The sequence below is a fragment of the Pezoporus flaviventris genome, unplaced genomic scaffold (genome assembly GCF_033815535.1).
Source record: "Pezoporus flaviventris isolate CSIRO_AGI_PZ_B2104156 unplaced genomic scaffold, CSIRO_AGI_Pfla_v1 ptg000007l, whole genome shotgun sequence".
Classification (NCBI taxonomy): domain Eukaryota; kingdom Metazoa; phylum Chordata; class Aves; order Psittaciformes; family Psittacidae; genus Pezoporus; species Pezoporus flaviventris.
The window spans coordinates 39,323,205-39,343,418 of NW_026892555.1; the positions used below are offsets into that span (position 1 = coordinate 39,323,205).

A 20,214-nucleotide genomic window follows, 5' to 3' on the forward strand; every position below is an offset into this window, starting at 1 on the left:
GTTAATAGCTATGTAATTTGCATATGTATCTGTCAGTAGCACCACTACAGGGCAAGTACATTAAATACACTTCAGTCCTGCTGAAAGATGTACACTTATGGTCATACACTAACATTTTGACTGGTCACACCAGCACTGGGCTTGGTTCACAGTGCCTAGCATGATGCCGAGTTATCAGAGAAACTATGTGTGTTTTTGCTGAGGTACCATGAGTGTTGCAACACAGAAAATAGTGTGTAAATACTGCAAATGTTTTTGAACTTCTGTGTGTGTTTGGGGTGAATCATGTTTGCCTCCTTCTTCTCTGAGCTTTCTGACAACAGGTTGTGGCACAATTGTCACGATCTAGAGGCAAAATTTAAGTATTTCTATCCTATGAGCTATACACAGCTCTTGGGTGACTTTACTGACTGCTTATTGAGCTTTAAGCCATTGGTATGAAGGCTGAACAGTCCTCTGTAAAGCTGGAGTGAATGAAGGGAAATCAGCATTTATATTTCTGTCTTGTATCTAAGCTGACCTACTACGGAATGTAAAAAAAATGTGGTATGCTTATGTTCAAAAAGAATGTCACCTTTTTATATCTAAGTATCTGCAATCCTCTCTAAATACTATAATTCCTCATAAAATACAGCATTGCTCAAACTACTACTAAGCAGAGCAAATCATTTCCCTCACCTATCATTGTAAAAATAGCTCAAGGCTGTCAGTGCAGGCAATGAAATTTTATAGCAAGTACCGAAGGGACTAATGGAGGTTGTGGGAAGAAAGGGTGGGGGTTGTGAAATATCAGTGGGGTTTGAAAGATATGAAGGTGGGTAAGAAGGCTGGGGAGCATTCTTTTTTTTAAAAGCAGCCATGGTGTGTAAAAGAGCTAAGAATGGACAGCTATGAATTTCAGATAATGAGGCTGAGGAGAGTCAATAGAGTTTTCAGTCAATAAAGGGATGCTGAGAAGGATGCACCTAATCAGACTGGAAAGCTTTAATTAGTGACATTGTGACAAACTGGGCAAAGAAGCTAGGAACCAAAGTGATGGAGACAAGACAGAAGTTGTTCAAGTGAGATGGATTAATGTTGAGAACAGAGAGATGTGGAAAGGAAAGAGAGAAACTCATCCTAAGAGCTAATGATGGGGGAAAAAAAAGGGAGTAATAATGCAGACTGAGATTAGATAAGAAAATTAGGGAGAGAAGAAAAATTATATGAAAATCAGTAGAGTGAAAATATACTGGACACAAATACAGAGGGTGCTTGCAAAATATTAAGGGAGAGAGAAAAGAGAGGGAAAAATACCTGCTAGATACCATGTTTTTTCATAGACCCCAAAATTCCTGTTGCCTTGTCATATCTCTGCTACCAGTAACTGATCTGCTGAAAACCATTAATAATGTATGCATGACAAGAAGGCAGGATGAAAACCTATTGTATAGCAAAGGGTCACACTTCTGTCAAGTGCCAAGAAACTTTTCAGCCTCCAAACCCAAATGGTCACTTTATGTTAAGCACAGAACTATAGAATTGTTTAGGTTGAAAAAGACCTTTAAGATCATTGAGACTAGACATTAACCGAACACTGCCAAGTTCACCACTAAACCACGTCCCTAAGTACAATATCTACACAGCTTTTAAATACCTCCAGGGATGGGGACTCCACCACTGCCCTGGGCAGCCTGATCCATGCCTGACAACCCTTTTGGTGAAGAAATTTTTCTTCATATCCAATCTAAGCCTCCTCCGGTGCACCTTGAGGCCATTTCCTATCGCTTGTTGCTTGGGAGAAGAGACCCCCACCTCAGTACAGCCTCCTTTCAGATACTTGTAGAGTGTGATAAGGTCCCCATTGAGCCTTCTCTTCTCCAGACTAAACAACCCCAGTTCCCTCATGAGACTTGTGCTCTAGACCCTTCCCATGCCAGAGTCACATGCCTCTGTCTTACTCTCCTAGAGAAAAATTTTTCACAATGGGAATAATCAGCCATTGGAATAAACTCCCCAGGGAAGTGGTGGACTCCACAACATTGGTCACTTAAGATTCAGCTGGACAGCAGGCTGGGACATCTAGTCTAGGTCATGCCCCTTTCACCAGGTGATCCTTGTGGTCCCTTCTAATTCGGTATTCTATGATCTCTGTGATCCTTCAGACACTTTTCTGTTCTTGTTTCAATCTAAATTGATTTGAATAATCAAGAAGCAAATAGAAGTAAATACAGTATTTCAAAGAATACCGGCTGCAACTCTTCACTTATCCTACCAGGTATTCTTGTCAGATAAAACCTAAGGTTATACTTACCCCTTCCATAGCTTCACCCCATTGTCAGGATTGCCTGGCAGGATTTACAATTAGAAAAGGAAACATGAGCTTAATTTTTCTACACATCTTGAACTACTATTTTCTTAACACATATTGGTGTGGAACACACTTTGCAGTGCAGAATACAGGAGACTCCTAATTGTTTTTACTTTCCCAAATATAGGTGCTAAATTTGCATTTCTTCATTTATCTGATATTCTTAACTTCATGAAGCTACTAAAAAATCCTTACTAGTAGTCCTGCAATTGCATCTGCTAGACACCATTCTTGCACAGGAGAATATATATATGCATATATATAGCATTTATATATGCTCCCGATTCACAAGACATGGTTTGTTATACCAGTTTCCTTTTCCTCCATTTCTCACAGAATCTTTATATTCATCATAATGCACATTATACACTATGTATCTGTACAGTTATTTTGGAACTTTCGAAAATTTTAGCCATTATTTAATCTAAAAATTACAGACTTAAAATTTTGCATCTTTTTATTATCTTTTCCCTCTCCCCAAGACTCTAATGCCGACAGGAGCCCCACGCGTCCCCCGTCCCGTTCCCTCGCCACGCGGAGCAGCGTCTCCACCCGCGGTGCCCGGGCAGGGCCGCCAGCGCCCGTCACGTCCCGGGATTTTTATCGTGGAAGTATTGAAGCGAGAGGTTGGGGCGCGGAACCCCCTGGGGCTCCCGGGCCCCGCCCCGCATCGTCGGGCCCGGGCCCGGGCGCGGGGGCGGCGCCGCGTTTAACCCAGGCCGGGGCCCGGCCGCGGGGTCCTTGGAACGGTTGCTGCCGCCGCGGGCAGGTGAGCGGGGCCGGGAAGGGGCTAGGCGGAGCTGGTGCGGGACCGTGGTGGGTCTTTCCCCGCGGGGTACGCGGCCTGCAGTGCCGGGGTGCGTCAACAGTGACCCTTTGTCGGGGCTGCTGAACACCAGAAACTGAGGGAATCCCCCGAGCTTTCGCTGTAATAGTGTTGGGAAACGCTAATGACGTTTCCAGGTGAAGAAACAGGATAAATGTGGGTGCTGGGCACTTGCTGTATTTTGCTTGTGCTTGGCTGTGATGGGTACCCCCACTGGGCGCAGGTCCTGCTCTTCATACACCCTCCTCCAGCTTTTACCTGCCACGTTTATGGCAACTGAGCTGGGTGCTGGTGCCAAGGGTCGTTCCTTAGTTCCACATGGGAATCAAAGCCGAGTGGGAATTCAGGCCATCATATTTGTTAAGGTTGTAAGAGAATAAATGAGGAAATGGTGCTTTGGGTGAGGTACTCTCAGTGTGTGCAAAAGGGGGAATAGCCTTGGAAAACTAGGGGACTGGGCACTGTAACTGCTGGTACTTCCTATTTAAGGGGATGTAAATTTCAGTTCTGGGGTGGATGTGCCAATAAGTCATGAAGGTAATGAAAGCTGTAGAAACGTATCAGTGAAAACATAGCAGTATACAAGATTGGTGGGTTTCTGGAGGGAAATAAGGTGTGTGGTGGCAGTGTGAGACCAGCAAGAGAGTTATTTGCCGTGGAACTACCACCAAAAAAAGTCTGGGAAATCTGTTTACACTGAAAGGCAGCATCATGGAATCATAGAAAGGTTTGGTTTGGGAAGGACCTTAAAGATAATGTAGTTCCAGCCCCCCTGCCATGGGCAGAGACACCTTCCACTAGACCAGATTGCTCAGAGCACCTGGCCTTGAACACTGCCAGGGATGGGGCAGTCCCAACTTCCACCCTTTTCAGTTTAAAGCCCTTCCCCCTGGAAGGTGAAGAATTGTAGCTGTTAGATTACTCTTTGTAATTGTTAGATTACTCCTCTTGTGAAACAGAGCAGTTGAGTTTGACAGAGGAAGTGGGAGCCTGCCACAAGAAAGCAGGTGTTCCAAAATCTCCCCAGAAGCCTCCAGCTACTTCACACTCATCTTCCCACTATGCTCTGCTAAACCTAACACCAACAACAAACTGGTGAGCAGCAAGACAAGTATTAACTGTCCTTGGTTGAAGGACAGCTACAAGGTTTTAATTTTGATGCCGTAGGTCTCTTGTGACAGCTCTGTTGTTGCACTTCTGTTTGCTGGGATTATAGTATTGGTAAGATTATCCTTATCGACAAATTATGCTTCAGCAAGGGTTTGGGATCTGAATGACTTACACTACATTACTGTATAGGAGGCTTTTGTTGGAGGGGGAGCTCCCCTTAAGTAGGGAGGCATTAGTTTTGTCTCCGTCTGACATCACTTGTAATTTTACATTATAAATATAGCTATTACTCTGGTATTTGATATGCTTTAAAGGTGGAGGCCAAACAAACATCTCACCTGTCAACACAGATGTTGTCCTCTAGAACAATGAAGTCACTCAGAACAATAATGTTTAAAGTCCATTAGTAGATGAGATGAGAAAAATACAGACAATGTAAAAAATGTTTGTTGCAACAAACAAGTTGCAAACAAGTATAGTGTCTTGCAACACCTTATACTCACCTTTTATGGGTTACTCAGTATTGAAGAACATGGGAGCTGCTCTTGGCTCTGATTTGATAAAAGCAGAAGAGAAATTTCTCACTTAAATTCTGAGACTTGGGGCAAACCAGAGCAGTTAAAAGTAAGCATGTTGCAGTAACATTCTTATATTATCTTCCAGTACGCAGTCAAGCAGGTCTTTAGTAACAGCCTTGCAACAGGCACTCAAATAGTTATGTAAAAATTTCCGATACGGTGTTTGATAGAAAGGATGCTTCAAAATTGTGTTTGTGGTCTCAGCAAGGGGCTGGTGAGACATGGCCAGTAGAATGTGCCAAAAATAGAAGTTCAGTCCTGTTGTAGACTTTTGATGTTACACTGGCAGTACCGTACTGACCATGCCTTATCATATTGGGCTCACATATGGTCCAAAAGCCAGAATCAGTTTTCAGTGATCAGAGTTCAATCTTTCCTTATGAAATGTTGTAGGCAGTGTACAATTGAACTGTGGGAGCAGGAACTGAAAACTGACTGAGCACCCAACTCCCAGAAGAAGCCATGCTGCTTCTAGTTTTTCCTCAGTCAATCATTTATTCTTTCTACACTCTGACTTTCCCATTGGATTCAATGGGAATGATGTTGAATTAAATTGTATCCCACCCAGCTAGCTGGCATAAGGTGAACTCACTCCATGTGTACTCAACTACTTTGATATGTCTCATTCAAATCTGTACTGTTAATACCTGTTTTGTGGGTTTAAAAAACCCTGGACGTTTGCACATTTAAGTATTTTAATTTCTTTCTAAAGCTTTTTTCTTTTCTGTTTTTTAGTGTCTACATTGAACTTAAAATCAGAAATAAATTATTGTATTCATTTATATTGTAGTCAATGAGTGAACAAATTTAGACATTGTGGTCTTCCAGCCAGGAAGTAATTTTCTGTTATGTAAAAATTGGGATGAAGGAAGAGGAATTGGTGGGATGTTACATTGCTTACATTGATTGTTGTAAACATCCTATTAATATTATGAGGAAATTCTGAACAATGTAGGACAGAGACTCAGTGCTCATTTGACGTGGATTCTGTCACCAATGGATACTTCTTTGTCAGTTGATGGCATCATTCATTCATATGTGCTCTGTTTTAAAGAGCTTTATTTTTTAATCAAAATGTCAAGTGGTATTTGTAGTGTATTTTCATAATCCCCATAGACCATCTTAATGTTGGGCTGTTCCTAAGAGTGGTTTTGCCTGTGACAGCATTTTCACAGTTATCCTGTTCTCAGGGAGCCAGCTGATCCTGTTGGAGACCAGGCCGGTGATGAGAACACACAGTGAGGGGCTGGTGGAAGCGCAAGTTCCAAGTTGCAGCTCATATGTGGCTTAAAATGACTCTTTGAAAAGCCCCTAGTAAACCTGTATGTGCATGACGCTGCACAACTATTAAACCTCTGATTTCCTTAAATACTAGAGGTGGATTTGTGTACATGGTCTGTTTCCCATAAAATTATAATGAGTGGTATCAATTGCCTTCATCATATACCAGCTTCTCCGTAATCTTGTCAGTGATTTATCTAGCTGCTGAGTCTGCAGCTAGGGGATTTTGGAATAATCTTAAATCTCTTGCAGTCCTCTGGATTTTCCCTAGTCTTTCACAAGTTACTAAAAATGAGTATCAGAGGCCAGAGGGAACTTCAGGTGCTTTTTAAAAGAATGTTAGGTACAAGAAAATACCTGGATTTTTTAATCTTAAAATGTCGGTAAATTATATGATCTCTTGATCACCAGGTTGCTGTCAGTGATCAATATATCCAAATGACCCATACAGCAGTCATTATTGGTACATTTACTATGGGCATGGACATTTTATCTGCAACTTTAAGCTAGTTTTGCTACCACTGTGGTATGTGTTCCCAGTCTGAAGCCCCCATAACAATGCAAAATCCACTTGCTTCCTTCACTCTCTGTTACAGGCTGAACAAGTAATTCCAAGTATTGCTCAGTATTACTGATTCAATAGCCTGAGGCAAGCCCTTAGCATCACCTTCTCCTGGTCTCTGTCAGCACTGATTGCTTCATACAAATTTGGGATTTGTAGACCTTGCTCTTATTGGCAACTTTAAACAGTAACTTCTTTATTACAGAGTAGCACCACACCATCAGCTGTATCCTCATTAAACACCTTCTAAACAAAGATTTAAAGATCTGAATCATGCAGACTATTTCTTTCACATTATTGATGAAATCTCTTTTCAGTGACAATTTCCAGATTTTCCTATATCTTAGTCAGGCATCAGTCATCAGGTTATAAACAATTCTATATTAATTCTTGTGATGTTCTTCATCACATTGGTTTCACTTGTTACCCATGCTGAACATCATTTAATACACTGCTTGCTTTCTTTGAGCTCCTAATTTACTATCCTTCTGGCTTGTGCTCTACCTGTGAAACCCATGAATTTTTGCACTTTTACCCTTCCAGTTCTCTCCCCCATCCCGCTGCAGGGGGGAGAGAGAGAGCAGTTATGTGCTGCGCAGCTGCTTACTGGGGTTAAACCATGACAGTCCTTTTTGGTGACCAATGAGGAGTGCAAAGGATTTGAGATAAGGACAGATTTGTGTGAGTGTCCTGATTTCATCTGGGATAGAGTTAATTTTTCTAGTAGCTAGTGCAGTGCTGTGTTTTGACTTTAGTGTGAGAACAATACTGGTAACACACTGATGTTTTGGTTGTTGCTAAATAGCGCTTACCCTGATCAAGGACTTTTCAGTCTTTCATGCTCTGCCACTGAGGAGGGGCATGGAAAGACGGGAGGGAGCAGAGACAGAACACCTGACCCAAACTAGCCAAAGGGGTATTCCATACCACAGCATGTCATGCCCAGTATATAAGCTGGGGGGAGCTGGCCAGGACAGGCTGATCGCTGCTTAGGGATGAGCTGGGCATTGTTTTCTGGTGGTGAACAATTGTATTGTGCATCACTTGTTTTTTTTTTTTATTGGGTTTTATTATTCTCTCTATTTCCTATTATTATTAATTTATTACTATATTTTGTTTAGATTATTAAACTATTCTTACCTCAACCCACAAATTTTAGCTTTTTTTCTGATTGTCCTCCCATTCCCACTGAGGTGAGGAGCATGAGGTATGAACTAGTGGTTGCATGGTACTTACTTGCTGACTGGTGTTAAACCAAGACAGTGAGACCAAATTTATAGCTGTTACAGATACTCATCAGCAAGGCTTGCTTGCCTCACCACATGTTAGAGTCTGGTGCTTGTTTGTGGCTGCTGTTTGCTTTTTGCTTTTGCTGTTTGCTGTACTCCTTGTCATTCACAATTCTTGATGGAGCTGTGCTTTATACCAGTCCACCACTATATTCTACCCAGGGCTTCAAAAAAGAAAAATAAAAGTGGAGCATTTATTGTATATATAAATCTTGCTCATGTAAGTACACAGCTGAAGACATAAAGTCAGATAAGTCTGGAATTGCTGTACTTCATGATTTTGGCACTGACTGTGGCAATTACAAATTGTATCTTGTAGGTGCTTGTTCTGGTGCTGGAGCAGAAAAAATTACTCCTTAAACAAGTAGTAACCTGACTGAGGCAACTGAAAGCTGTATTTAGATATGGATTACTGAAACTGATTGCAATGTTTAAATCTCTGGCTAATGTTCAAGAGTCTTGAAATCAGCCAGCAATGCGGCAGTGCTCTTGTATTCTGGGGAAACCATTGCCTGCTGTGAGGCAGGCAGGAACAGACTAACTAGGGAGCTGCATGTGGCAAACATATCACCAGGGCCATGGAGCCCACTTGGCCTTTGCCAGGGCTGGAAAATCTGAAAGAAGAGTGTGTTGGCATGGTTGTGTGGATGAGGGGCTAGGAGCTTCTTTCCTTACCACTACCAAATGCTGTCCCAGGCACCTTCAGGTCTCATGACAGAGCCTCAGCTGCCGAAGTTTTGTTTGCTGGCTCTTCAGCTGCTCACTCCAGTATTTGTTCCATTCACTGCCAGCTGCTGCTAAACTGAAAGGGAGCAGAAGTCGAGGCTGGACTCTGCAGAGGATCGGGAGAGTCCAGACCTCTGGTAGCAATCTTCTTGGCCAACACTGCTGAAAATACTTAGCACTTAATCCTCTTTTGAGTTTCTGAAAAGCCACACTTATACAGAGAAATCATTTGATCAGCCATGCTGCATGGATCCTGAGCCTTCCTTCGGCTCCAGCCCTTGTCCTTTCAGCCCCTGTTATCTGGCTGTATTATAAAGACCCACAAATACGTGGGAAAATCTCATCACTCTTTACAGGCAGTAGTGGATGGCAATTAGCAGCAGCTATATCAGCATGACAGAGAGAGGCTAAATGTTTGTCTCTGAGTTATACCAAAATAAGCATCAGGTACATCTACAAAAACTTCTTTCCTAAATTGAGAAACTTGTATGATTATAAAAATTAGAGCTGGCTTTTGTTTTTGTTTTTGTTTTTGTTTGTTTTTTTTTTTTTTTTTTTTCTTTTTCTTCTCCATGCAGGACATGATATGACAAAAAGAATTCTGCACTTCAGGACAGATGCCAATGACTGACCTAAGCTCCCTTGCCTATATACTGGAAGAATGGACTGTTGTGGAGTACCTGAAGAAATACCTTATTTATGTGGTCATCGCCTCACTAACAATGAGTGCAATATTATTTTTTTTTATAGTTCCTTTAACAATCGTCTTTTTCATTTACCTTACGAATATTTTGCTTTTAATGCATCAGAGGAGCAGTGGGACAGAAGCAGATCCCTTGAGTGATGTTTGGGATAGTGCAAGGAAAACTATAGCAAGTTTTTGGGATGTATATGCAAGAATATGGCATGGTAAGTATGACAACTTGTCTGAAGCTTTGAATTACCTAAGTAATAAGTACACATAAGTTTTAATGTATTTGTTTTCTATTTCTTCCAAATAGATGCAAAGAAGTGACATTTATTATACATTGTATGGCATCTAACCCAAAAGTTTCTGCCTCAAAGACTGACTGCAATATAAAATAGTCAAACTGAAAGGAAGAATTTAATTTATATAGGGTCAACTTCTCTAAAGTAGATAGGCAGGTGCACTTCTCTGTATACAGTATCAGAGGGAAGCACTGCAGGAGAGATGTGTGATTTATTTTTTTACCTTATTAGGCACTTAAAACTCACTTAAATTACCAAAACAAAGCAACTAGTTGGAAATGTAGTTAGCATGTTTTCAGTTGGTTAAAACTACTTTGTGTACTAAGAACTGTATGGATGAAAAAATAATGAGACACCATGTTTAAGTTTGTATTCTGCTACAATTTAAAAGTAGCGTGATTTTGCAGTTTTATTGCACTCATCCTTCAGATACTTTCAACACATCCTGCTCCCTAGGAAAATCCTCAGCTGCATACTAAGCTCTTGTTCTTCTCACAGATGTAGGTTAAGGCTGTCAGCAAGACTTAACTTTGCTGCCCTAAGGATGAAGAGTAACAGGTTATCTATGTTGCTATCCTTCCTCATAGTTTCTTCCTTTAATCTTTGAACATCCTGCAGTATCAAACTTTCTCCACCTCTTCGTAGATCTCTGCCTGCTCCATCCCCTACTTTCTCCCCAGACAGCTCATGACAGAAGCTGTAGCAGGAATGGACATGAATGTAGACAAGGTGGAATAGAGCTCACAGAAGCTGTGGCTTTTCCAAAACTTTATATACATTAGCCTCTTAGCCTGGCTCCACCTAAAACCTAAACCAAATGTAGGAAGAGCCAGGAGAGACATTTATAGAAGTCCATGTCGGTGAGGAAATTCCCTTCCACTGTTAAGTGAATACATTGAACTCCATGGAGAGAACCTGTCGTTGGGATTCTTACAGATTCTGGTTTGGACTTAAATATCTCAACCAGAGAAACTTTAAATTATGTAAAATCCTAAACTTTTCTTTCTGCCTGACACAGAATGAAGATTCATACTTCCATATTTCAGGAAAGCGTACTGACTACTTGTTTGCCTCTCATTCTGCCAATGAAGTGATTTCACACTTTAGACTGGAAAAAGTTCCTAATAGGAAATAATTTAGTCCCCTCACTGGGGGAAATGTCAGGTTAGGTGTGATCTAATGGCTAAACTGATCAACAAATTAGTCCATTGACAACCTGTGGTGTTTGAGGCACTTTCTCTTTGATACAGAGCAAATGTTCCATCCAGAATTTAATTCTTGTAAAAGCCACAGCAGAGGCTTTCACAACTGACTGAAAGTCATTTAATGAAAGACAGTAAACAGTTTTCTTTAAATTGCCAGATGATTTACAGCTGTCATTGTCAGTTATTGCTTTCCATCCCAAACAGGTTATGAGCTTCATGGTGTGGAAAACCTACCAGAAGGACCAGGCATTCTGGTGTATTACCATGGAGCTATTCCTATAGACTATCTTTACTTCTTGTCTAGGCTGTTTCTCTGGAAGAAAAGACTTTGTTTGTCAGTAGCTGATCATTTTGTCTTTCGCTTACCAGGTAAGAATACATTCTCTTGTCTTTAAGCACTCTGGATTCACTCAACTTGTTGCTAGTTTTGGTGAAATTTACATTTATTACAATTTCAAGACAGCTTTTTAACTAAAAGACTGTTTTTAGATTTTTAAAGTAAAAGCTGGTAGCTGCAGAAGGACAAAGTAGAATATCAAATATCCTGTCTTTTAAGTGAAGGGTCATAAAAACGCTGGTAGACCCTCTGAAGCCAGCAAATAGACATTATGTAATTCCTTTGGGATGAAATGTCATGCCTCAGTAGGAAGTGTAGGATAGGACTATATTAGTGACCTAGTGCTGGCTAGTCAGCAAAGGGCTATGAGTGCAGAAGATCTCAGTAAAGGCAGGATATCAATCACTTACTTGCCCCTACACTGGGTAGCCACTGCAGTGGGGTACAACATCAAATCTACCTTTTGGTACAAGCCTGGAGTAGGACACAAAACTTCTTTGAAGATTTTACTGTTGAAGAGAGGTCTATAACACTGACCACCACAATACATTCAACACATTGTAGGCTGAGAAAGAAAGAAATAATTCCATTGTGAAAGGGAGAAGTTACAGAAAAGCAAACCTCATGCAGTTTTTTGAAAACCACAGCATAAAGAGCATTCATAAGGAATAGGAGGGAAACTATTTTAAGGCACCTTTATACCACTTATCTTAAAAGGAAGCTATTTAAATGTAGAAGGACATTATTCAGAAAAGAAAGTTGTGTCCAAACACTGAAAACAAAGAGAATAAACTCAAGCAAGTTTGATGTGGGAACATACTAAGGCACTCATAGAAAACTGTAGAGGAAGAATTTGCTACAGACGTACTTAGTAAATACTGTATTAAAATATTTAAAAAGAAGGACTCGTGGAAATTGAAAAGGCTTTGCTCAGGTCGCTCTAGATGCAAAAGTGGTGAGTATTATGTGTTACCAATCCTAATTCTATGCTTATTGCGTACATGCTTCATTATAAAATGTAGCTTAGTACTGTTTCTTGGAAAGTCTTCCAGACAGAAGGAAAGGTTTTTGAGTAAAGATTTATTTTCCTTTCCCCACTGCTTTCCTCGAGCACTATCTATGCATCTACCTGTGTTTTGGTTGTATGGTTGGTATTTTGATCATTATGGAAAATAGCGTGTGGAGGCATAGGTTTATTGAGATGCTCCTAAGAAGCTGGTTCATCTTCATAACATTTGGGCAAAAACACTGTCACTTGTCATTTTGCCAATATTTACTCTGTAGGTGTTTCACTTCCTTCAAGCAAATTTGCCCTAGTCTCGGTATATGGCTATTAGATTTTCATTTATCTATAATCATATTTCTACATGCAAGCAGTATTTGTGATATATTGTTACAATAATATTTATTTGCTATTTATGTATTGCAGGTCTTAAATTGTTACTGGGAGTGACAGGTGTTATGCCAGGTACAAGAGAGGAATGCCTCATTGCCCTGAAGAATGGATACTTGGTGTCCATCTCACCAGGTGGAGTTAGAGAAGCACTATTCAGTGATGAAAGTTATCAACTCATGTGGGGAAATCGAAAAGGCTTTGCTCGGGTTGCTCTAGATGCAAAAGTGGTGAGTATTATATGTTATGAATCCTAATTCTATGCATATTGCATCCATGCTTCATTATAAAACATAGCTTAGGAATGTTTGTTGGAAAATCTTCCAGACCAAAGAAAAGGTTTTGGAGTAAAGATCTCCTTTCCTCTTCCCATCACTTTCTTCAAGCACATTAATCCGTAGGGAGCAAGGGGTTTATGGAACTGTATAGCTTTATATTGCCATCCAGTTTCTTGTCTTGACTGTATTTCAGGAGTATTCACTATAGTCCTTCTCCATATTTCATTCTATTTTCTCATTCTACTAGACTTAAATATTTATCTTACTTTTAAATACCCAGTCATTTTCTTATGGCTCTTTAATACATTATCCTTATCTTTCTTTCCTCTCATTTATTCTAGGAGGGTCCAAGATTTTGTTCTTGCCCTTACCTTTCTTCACGTTTGTGAAAGATTGCATCCACTAACAGAAGGTGTGTCTACCTCAGTGTCTGAGTTTGAATCATGTGTACACTTTTGAAGCAATTTTTCCATCTCCCTCACCATGCTTTGATTCATGTAATGGAACATGTTAGAATACCTTTTGGCTGAAACTAAATCGGACTAATACTCTCCGGTTGCAAATGGGCATTCAGTCAACGGTACCAGCCGAGAATTAGTTCTACATAAAAACATAGCACAGAAATGTGTTCAGTGTTGATGCCAGACCCTCAGCATCCTCCAGAGATGTGGTTCTATTGATCTGCACTCTGCTAATGTACACATGGCCACAGTTTCAGTTATATTTTCCGTATAGATTATGATCTACAATACAAACTTCTACCGCTGGCTCTGACTTCTTCTGTCTAATTCCATGTAGAATCACAGAATCAGCTAGGTTGGAAAAGACCTTCAAGATCATCAAGTCCAACTGCTAACCCAGAACCATGAGACTGTTTCTCGGACACAGCCTCTGGGAAATACTTTTATTTGGGAGGGCATAGAGCTGAAAGAGCAGCAACCCTTCTTTTTCCTAACTGCATTTTCTCATTATCAGCACTGGAGATGAGTTTTCTGTCTTAATTTAAACTTAGCATACTTGGCACTCTTTGTGTCTGACAGTACCAGTAGTCATTCAGGCTTCTTCTGTTCAGCCACGAGCTTTCTATTGCTTTCTCATGAATTGCACAACCATCATTTTTCTTTACATTCTTATGAATATCTCATCAATTGCAGCGCTTTTCTTTGGCCTACCACATAAACATAATCCTTGTCTGTTTATAGGAGAATCTGTACAGGAAGTTGAGTTCTTCCCATAAACCTTCCATTTCTTACCACCCCTTTCAGGTTTTTTTGTGCAGTTACAGCTCACTCTCACCCCATCCAATTTGTTGCTTCTCAAACTTTGCTTTTTTATGCTGTATCTCCTACTACAAAGTACCTAGGGTTGCAAAATGCAAGCTTCAGGTTAATAGTTCTTCATAACTTTATCTAGCTCTGAAATCTTGTGGGGAGATAACTAAACACTAGAATAAATTTGGGGGAATTTTTGGCTGAGAGTCCTATCCTACCCCTTTGTTTGTCTTGTTATGTGGCCTTTTAAAAGTCACATTTTATGTGCTTCTGTTCCCTCTCCTATCCTTTTTCTCAAAAGCGTGGGCTGGTAAATGTTAGTCACAATACTTCATATATTGTGTGGGCCTGTACACCACCATCAGAATGTGAATAGGATAAACCCTATCAAATTCATACGGGCATTTTGAATTCCCTTACAGTCTTTCTTTTTATATATTAATTTAATAATATACTCAGTAAGAAAGAGGTGTCACTTTAACAACTTAAGTGATTTCTAACCATTTTGCTTTTATACCTGCCTTTCAAGCTACTTCAAATATTTGAACACTGTATTGCCGGTTGTTTTTACTTCACTTGGAATTTATAGTGTAATCCTACAATGTAATAATGTTTCTTTCTAATTTAAATAAAAATTGAATTAAATAACTCTGAATGCCCTTAACATGGAGTGCCACCCTGATCAAAACACATCACAAAAATCCTCCCAGGCTTTCATAATTTAGAAGCACATGGAAATACCTGAATAATAGTACCTAAAATTGCTACCACCTCCTGTTGACAGGTTTGTGGATTTTGGGTTTTTTTTTGTTCTTTCATGTAATGATTTGGGTATTCACTGAAGATAAGGTTCTTGCAGTGTGAAAGGTTCTTGTGGTCAGCTGTATAACATATTTGGTAAAACAAACACTACATAGAATTATGTGTTACTTGAAGGGCAGAGAGTATTTTCTCCTTTGATACCTACTAGCCTGAACTCACCTGCACAGTGCTGCTGACTTTTGTATTACTTATTCTTGCAACTCATTCGGGGTTTGTTTAGATTAGGAAGTCTGACTGGATCCCACTGTGGTGGGCATCACTGTAATTAGCTTGCAGGCTCCACTGAAATTCGGGCATCTTTGGTATTTCTCTGAAAATGTGAGCAGATAACTCTTAGATAACTAAGAATTTCTTGAAGTGCTGTGCATTTAACAGTAGAGGGGGCAATATTAACCTTTTATGTCCTTTCTTATATAAAGTTAGGCCCATAGTAGCAACTGGATTCCATCTTTTGACAAACATGTTTCATAGAATCACAGAATGGTTTGGGTTGGAAGGGACCTTGAAGATCATCCAGTTCCAGCCCCCTGCCACAGGCAGGGACACCTTCCACTAGACCAGGCTGCTCAAAGCTCCATCCAACCTGACCTTAAACACTGCCAGGTATGGGGCAGCCACAGCTTCTCTGGGCACCCTCTGCCAGTGTCTCACCAACCCTAAGAGGAAAGATCTTCCTTTAATCTTTACTTGTGTAAAGTGTTCGACACTGTCCCACACAACATCCTTGTCTCTAAATTGGAGAGACATCAATTTGATGGATGGACCACTCGGTGGATAAAGAACTGGCTGGATGGCCGCACACAAAGAGTTGTGGTCAATGGCTCAATGTCCGGCTGGAGACCAGTAACGAGTGGTGTCCCTCAGGGATCAGTGTTGGGACCAGTCTTGTTTAACATCTTCGTCGCTGACATGGACAGTGGGATTGAGTGTGCTCTCAGCAAGTTTGACGATGACACCAAGCTGTGTGGTTCGGTTGATACGCTGGAGGGAAGGAATGCCATCCAGAGGGACCTTGACACGCTTGTGAGGTGGGCTGATGCAAACCTCATGAAGTTTAACCATGGCAAGTGCAAGGTCCTACACCTGGGTCGGAGCAATCCCAGGCACAGCTACAGGTTGGGCAGAGAAGAGATTCAGAGCAGCCCTGCAGAGAAGGACTTGGGGGTGTTGGTTGATGAGAAAATGAACATGAGCCAGCAGTATGCGCTTGCAGCCCAGAAAGCCAACCGTATCCTGGGCTGCATCAAAAGGAGCGTGACCAGCAGGTCGAAGGAGGTGATCCTGCCCCTCTACTCTGCTCTTGTGAGACCTCACCTGGAGTATTGTGTGCAGTTCTGGCATCCTCAACATTAAAAGGACATGGAACTGTTGGAACAAGTCCAGAGAAGGGCCACGAGGATGATCAGGGGACTGGAGCACCTCCTGTATGAAGACAGGCTGAGGAAGTTGGGGCTGTTCAGCCTGGAGAAGAGAAGGCTGTGTGGAGACCTCATAGCAGCCTTCCAGTATCTGAAGGGTGCCTATAGGGATGCTGGAGAGGGACTCTTCATTAGAGACTGTAGTGATAGGACAAGGGGTAAGGGGTTCAAACTTAAACAGGGGAAGTTTAGATTGGATATAAGGAAGAAATTCTTTCCTGTTAGGGTGGTGAGGCACTGGAAGGGGTTGCCTAGGGAGGTTGTGAATGCTCAGTCCCTGGCAGTGTTCAAGACCAGGTTGGACGAGGCCTTGGGTGATATGATTTAGTGTAAGGTGTCCCTGCCCGTGGCAGGGGGGTTGGAACTAGATGATCTTAAGGTCCTTTCCAGCCCTAATTATTCTATGATTCTAAATCTACCCTCTATCGGCTTCCTCTTTGTCCTATCCCTACATGCCCTTGTAAAAAGTCCCTCTCCAGGTTTCTTGTAGACCCTTTTTAGGTACTGGAAGGCTGCTAGGTCTCCCTGTAGCCTTCTCCAAGCTGTCCAGCTCTCTCAGCCTGTCCTCATAGGAGAGGTGCTCCAGCCCTCTGCTCATCTTCGTGGCTCTCCTCTGGTGTCTGATTGTTTATATTTGTTCTTGCTGCATTCTTTTCAATACTGGCCACATCATTCTTATAGGTTGACTGAAGACTGCATGTAGACTCATCTAAACTATCAGAACTGACACTGTATTAGAGTTTTATATAACTCGTATGATACATATTTCTTGCAGTATTGCAGACTGAAATGTAAAATGAAGCTTTGCAGTGTCTCTGTCTAAAGCTTCCATCATGAGCACTGAATAGGAAAGCACTCAATTCATGAAGCTTTGGAGAAAGCAAGTAGACATTTACGTTTGGCTCATCTTACCTGCTTCTCAAAGTAAGGTCTCACTGAAGCAGTAATGTTTAGATAATACCCCACTGGAAAGAACTTCTGCAGATCCCTTGGACAAACAAGTCATTTGTATGTCCTGGTTGACCTGGACTACATGCCTTCTGGAAGGCAGAGGTTTAGGTAGTTATAGAACAAGTTCACTTCATTATTGTGACTAAAAGGAAAGACACTGGAGATGCCTGAACTTCAAAGAGCCATGTCTTAGAGTCTGAGTTAAGATTTCTTAGTCTGTAGACAAGCAAACAGTTATTGTATCCATACATACAATGAGTTTTTCTCTCTTTATTGTCCCTTTTGTGTTTTTGAAACTGTATTTTAAGCATATTTTTGGAATTACTTGTCCAGAAGGTAATGAAAGAACCCCTTTACTCTGTTAAGAATCACTACCACAGAACAGAAACCACAGGATGAGAAAAAAACAAGCAAGGAAAAGACCTAACTAGAGCCTAACAAAGAACTCAGTGATGGAAGCCATTTAAAGGAAAAAACCCTGACATCCTTACAGATGGAACTTTAACATCAGTTTTTGTGGGAGCTGAGAAATAGAATTTTATTTTTATTCTGGAGTTTATTTTTTATAACAAGATTCCTTGTTTACTACTTAACTGATAATTCCCCTGTATTCAAGAGATTTTCTTAGCTGCATTAACAGGCAGTTAAGTTTAAAGCTGATATAACATTTCTACCTTTTGTTTTTTTTTATGATTCCTTAGCCCATCATTCCAATGTACACTCAAAATGTCCGGGAAGGATATAGGATGCTTAAAGAAAGAAGTAAGAACTTTAAAACATATTTTAAGTATTTGGAACATTTTCTCCACTTCTCTGATTTCTCTCACTCTTCTTTTAGATTTTGCTTTTTGGACTTCTGCTTCCTTTGGATTCTCTAACACACTTGGTGTGGCTCAGAGGTATCTACAATAGCTTGTGTGTAACTGGTTTGTGCTGTGTGACCTGGTTCCTTAATGCAGTATTATTTCAGTGATCTATTAAGTCTATTGAGCTTTGTTTTGGTAGCCAGCTAACCTAAATCCTGCAATTTCTTCTGAACTGTCAGGGTTCTTCCATATTAATCAGAATTCAAGTTTGGATAGTGTTTTATGTGACTATAATCTACTTTTTCCTCCCTTAATCTATTTCAGGATTTTTTAGATGGTTGTATGAAAGCACTCGACTGCCGTTTACTCCTCCATACGGAGGACTTCCAGTTAAATTTCGTACGTACATTGGGGAGCAAATCCCTTATGATCCAAATATCACTACAGATGAATTAGTTGAAAAGGTAAGTTAGCTCTCTGTGCAGTATTGAACTATATACTTTTCTCTCTATTGTACATGCACTGAAAACATACTTTTTTATATGAATAAAGACAAGTACACATTTACTAGCTTGTTAAAGCAATGGGTAGTTGAGCTCCCGGATTATTTGATATACAATTACCTACAAGTAAGTATTGACATAGTAATAGATGACTGAGATGCCCTCATTCTTTCATGTGTGAGCTCTATCTGCTTGGGTTGCTAACTTGGTTTCTCCCGTGCCTTTGATAACTGAAATGATGTGAAGTACATTTTTAGGTTCAGTTTTCAGTAACTAGGAAAATAAATTTCATACATAACAACTACCTTTTGAGACTCTTCTCTAAATAACACAGGGCTCTATAAACAAAGTTTCACAAAAGCTTCAGTCTTGTCGAAAGGAAAATGCTAAAAGAAGAAAATAAATTGTATTCAGTATATTAAAATATTTTGAGTACTTACAGCTTGGTGAAATCAATGGTGCCGAGGGGCATAAAAACTTTTATAGATCCAGGGTTTAGGCATTTTTCAAAATTTTTCATACAAGATGAAAGGAGGGCTTTGTGCAAAAAAAAGTCTGCTGTGGCCTAGAAGTACACAGATCAAACCACTTATTAGGAATCACTGATGTAAAAACCACCTTGGTGCCCCCCAAAAGATGCAAGAAAGCTAGCTTTTCTTCCTTTTATTTATTTTTTTTTCCTCTTTTTAGGATTTACTTCAGATTGTTCTGGGCTTCACAGCAGTGAAACCAGAAAGACGGGTTTGGTCTGTTACAGGGGAACTGCCCCAGCAACCTGCGGAGTTTGGTATTAGCAGGTTTCGAAGGCTGGAAGAAATATTAGTGCCAAGGTTATCCATATGATTGTCCATATTCTTATATTTTGGGGAAAAGTATTTTGTGCATCTGCAAAACTGAAATGGAAGTTTCCCATGACATTGATTTGCTTTACCAAGTCAAGCCTTTGACCACCCACTTAGTGGGAGGAGAGTTAGGTCTTCAGTGGCTAGTATTAGTTAAACACCCCCACAACTTAAGTGGGGTTTGAGATGAGCAGAGGACTGGCTGACCTCTGTCTGATCCTGTCCTGAAAAGGACTCAGGACATGAATCTGTCAGGAAAGGTTTGGCTACTCTTTTCTTATGTTCCCAGTGATATTCTAACATCACTCTGGGGCAGATCACTGGAGTATGTTGATACCCCTATTTCAAGTTTAAATACATGAGGAAAAACGAAGGGAAATTATTTCTTATACCTGGTAGAAATACAGAATATTTTATGTATTCTCACCACAAACTTGCATTTGAATCTCATGTAGAGTAAAACTGAACGGAATTTAGGTACAAATTCTCATATATGCATGCCATATATGATACAATTATGGGAGAATTCATGTTGAGAAGGACAGATGGAGGTCCCCATTCTAAATTCCTGGTCCCAGCAAGATCAGTTGTGAGATCAGATGAGTTTTGCCAGGCTTTATCCAGTGCTTTTGATGAAAATCTTCAGGAATAGAGATGGCACACACTTAGTGTTTGC

General features: G+C 40.5%; 1 protein-coding gene across 4 annotated transcripts in view; it reads left to right on the top strand.

The window, feature by feature from the left end:
- Positions 1-3,183: 3,183 nt before the first annotated feature.
- The window catches only part of TMEM68 (transmembrane protein 68), a 41,696-nt gene continuing 24,665 nt past the window's right edge, over positions 3,184-20,214 (top strand). For 2 of the 4 annotated variants that reach the window (XM_061448467.1, XM_061448469.1), the window contains exons 1-4: positions 3,185-3,313; positions 9,301-9,631; positions 11,122-11,286; positions 12,684-12,877. In XM_061448467.1, coding sequence (XP_061304451.1) covers positions 9,340-9,631; positions 11,122-11,286; positions 12,684-12,877 — 651 coding nt within the window. In that variant the 5' untranslated portion in view covers positions 3,185-3,313; positions 9,301-9,339. Of the gene's footprint in view, positions 3,314-7,266; positions 7,389-9,300; positions 9,632-11,121; positions 11,287-12,683; positions 12,878-20,214 lie in introns of those variants that run through there. The other 2 variants (XR_009742534.1, XM_061448468.1) reach the window with 2 other exon arrangements.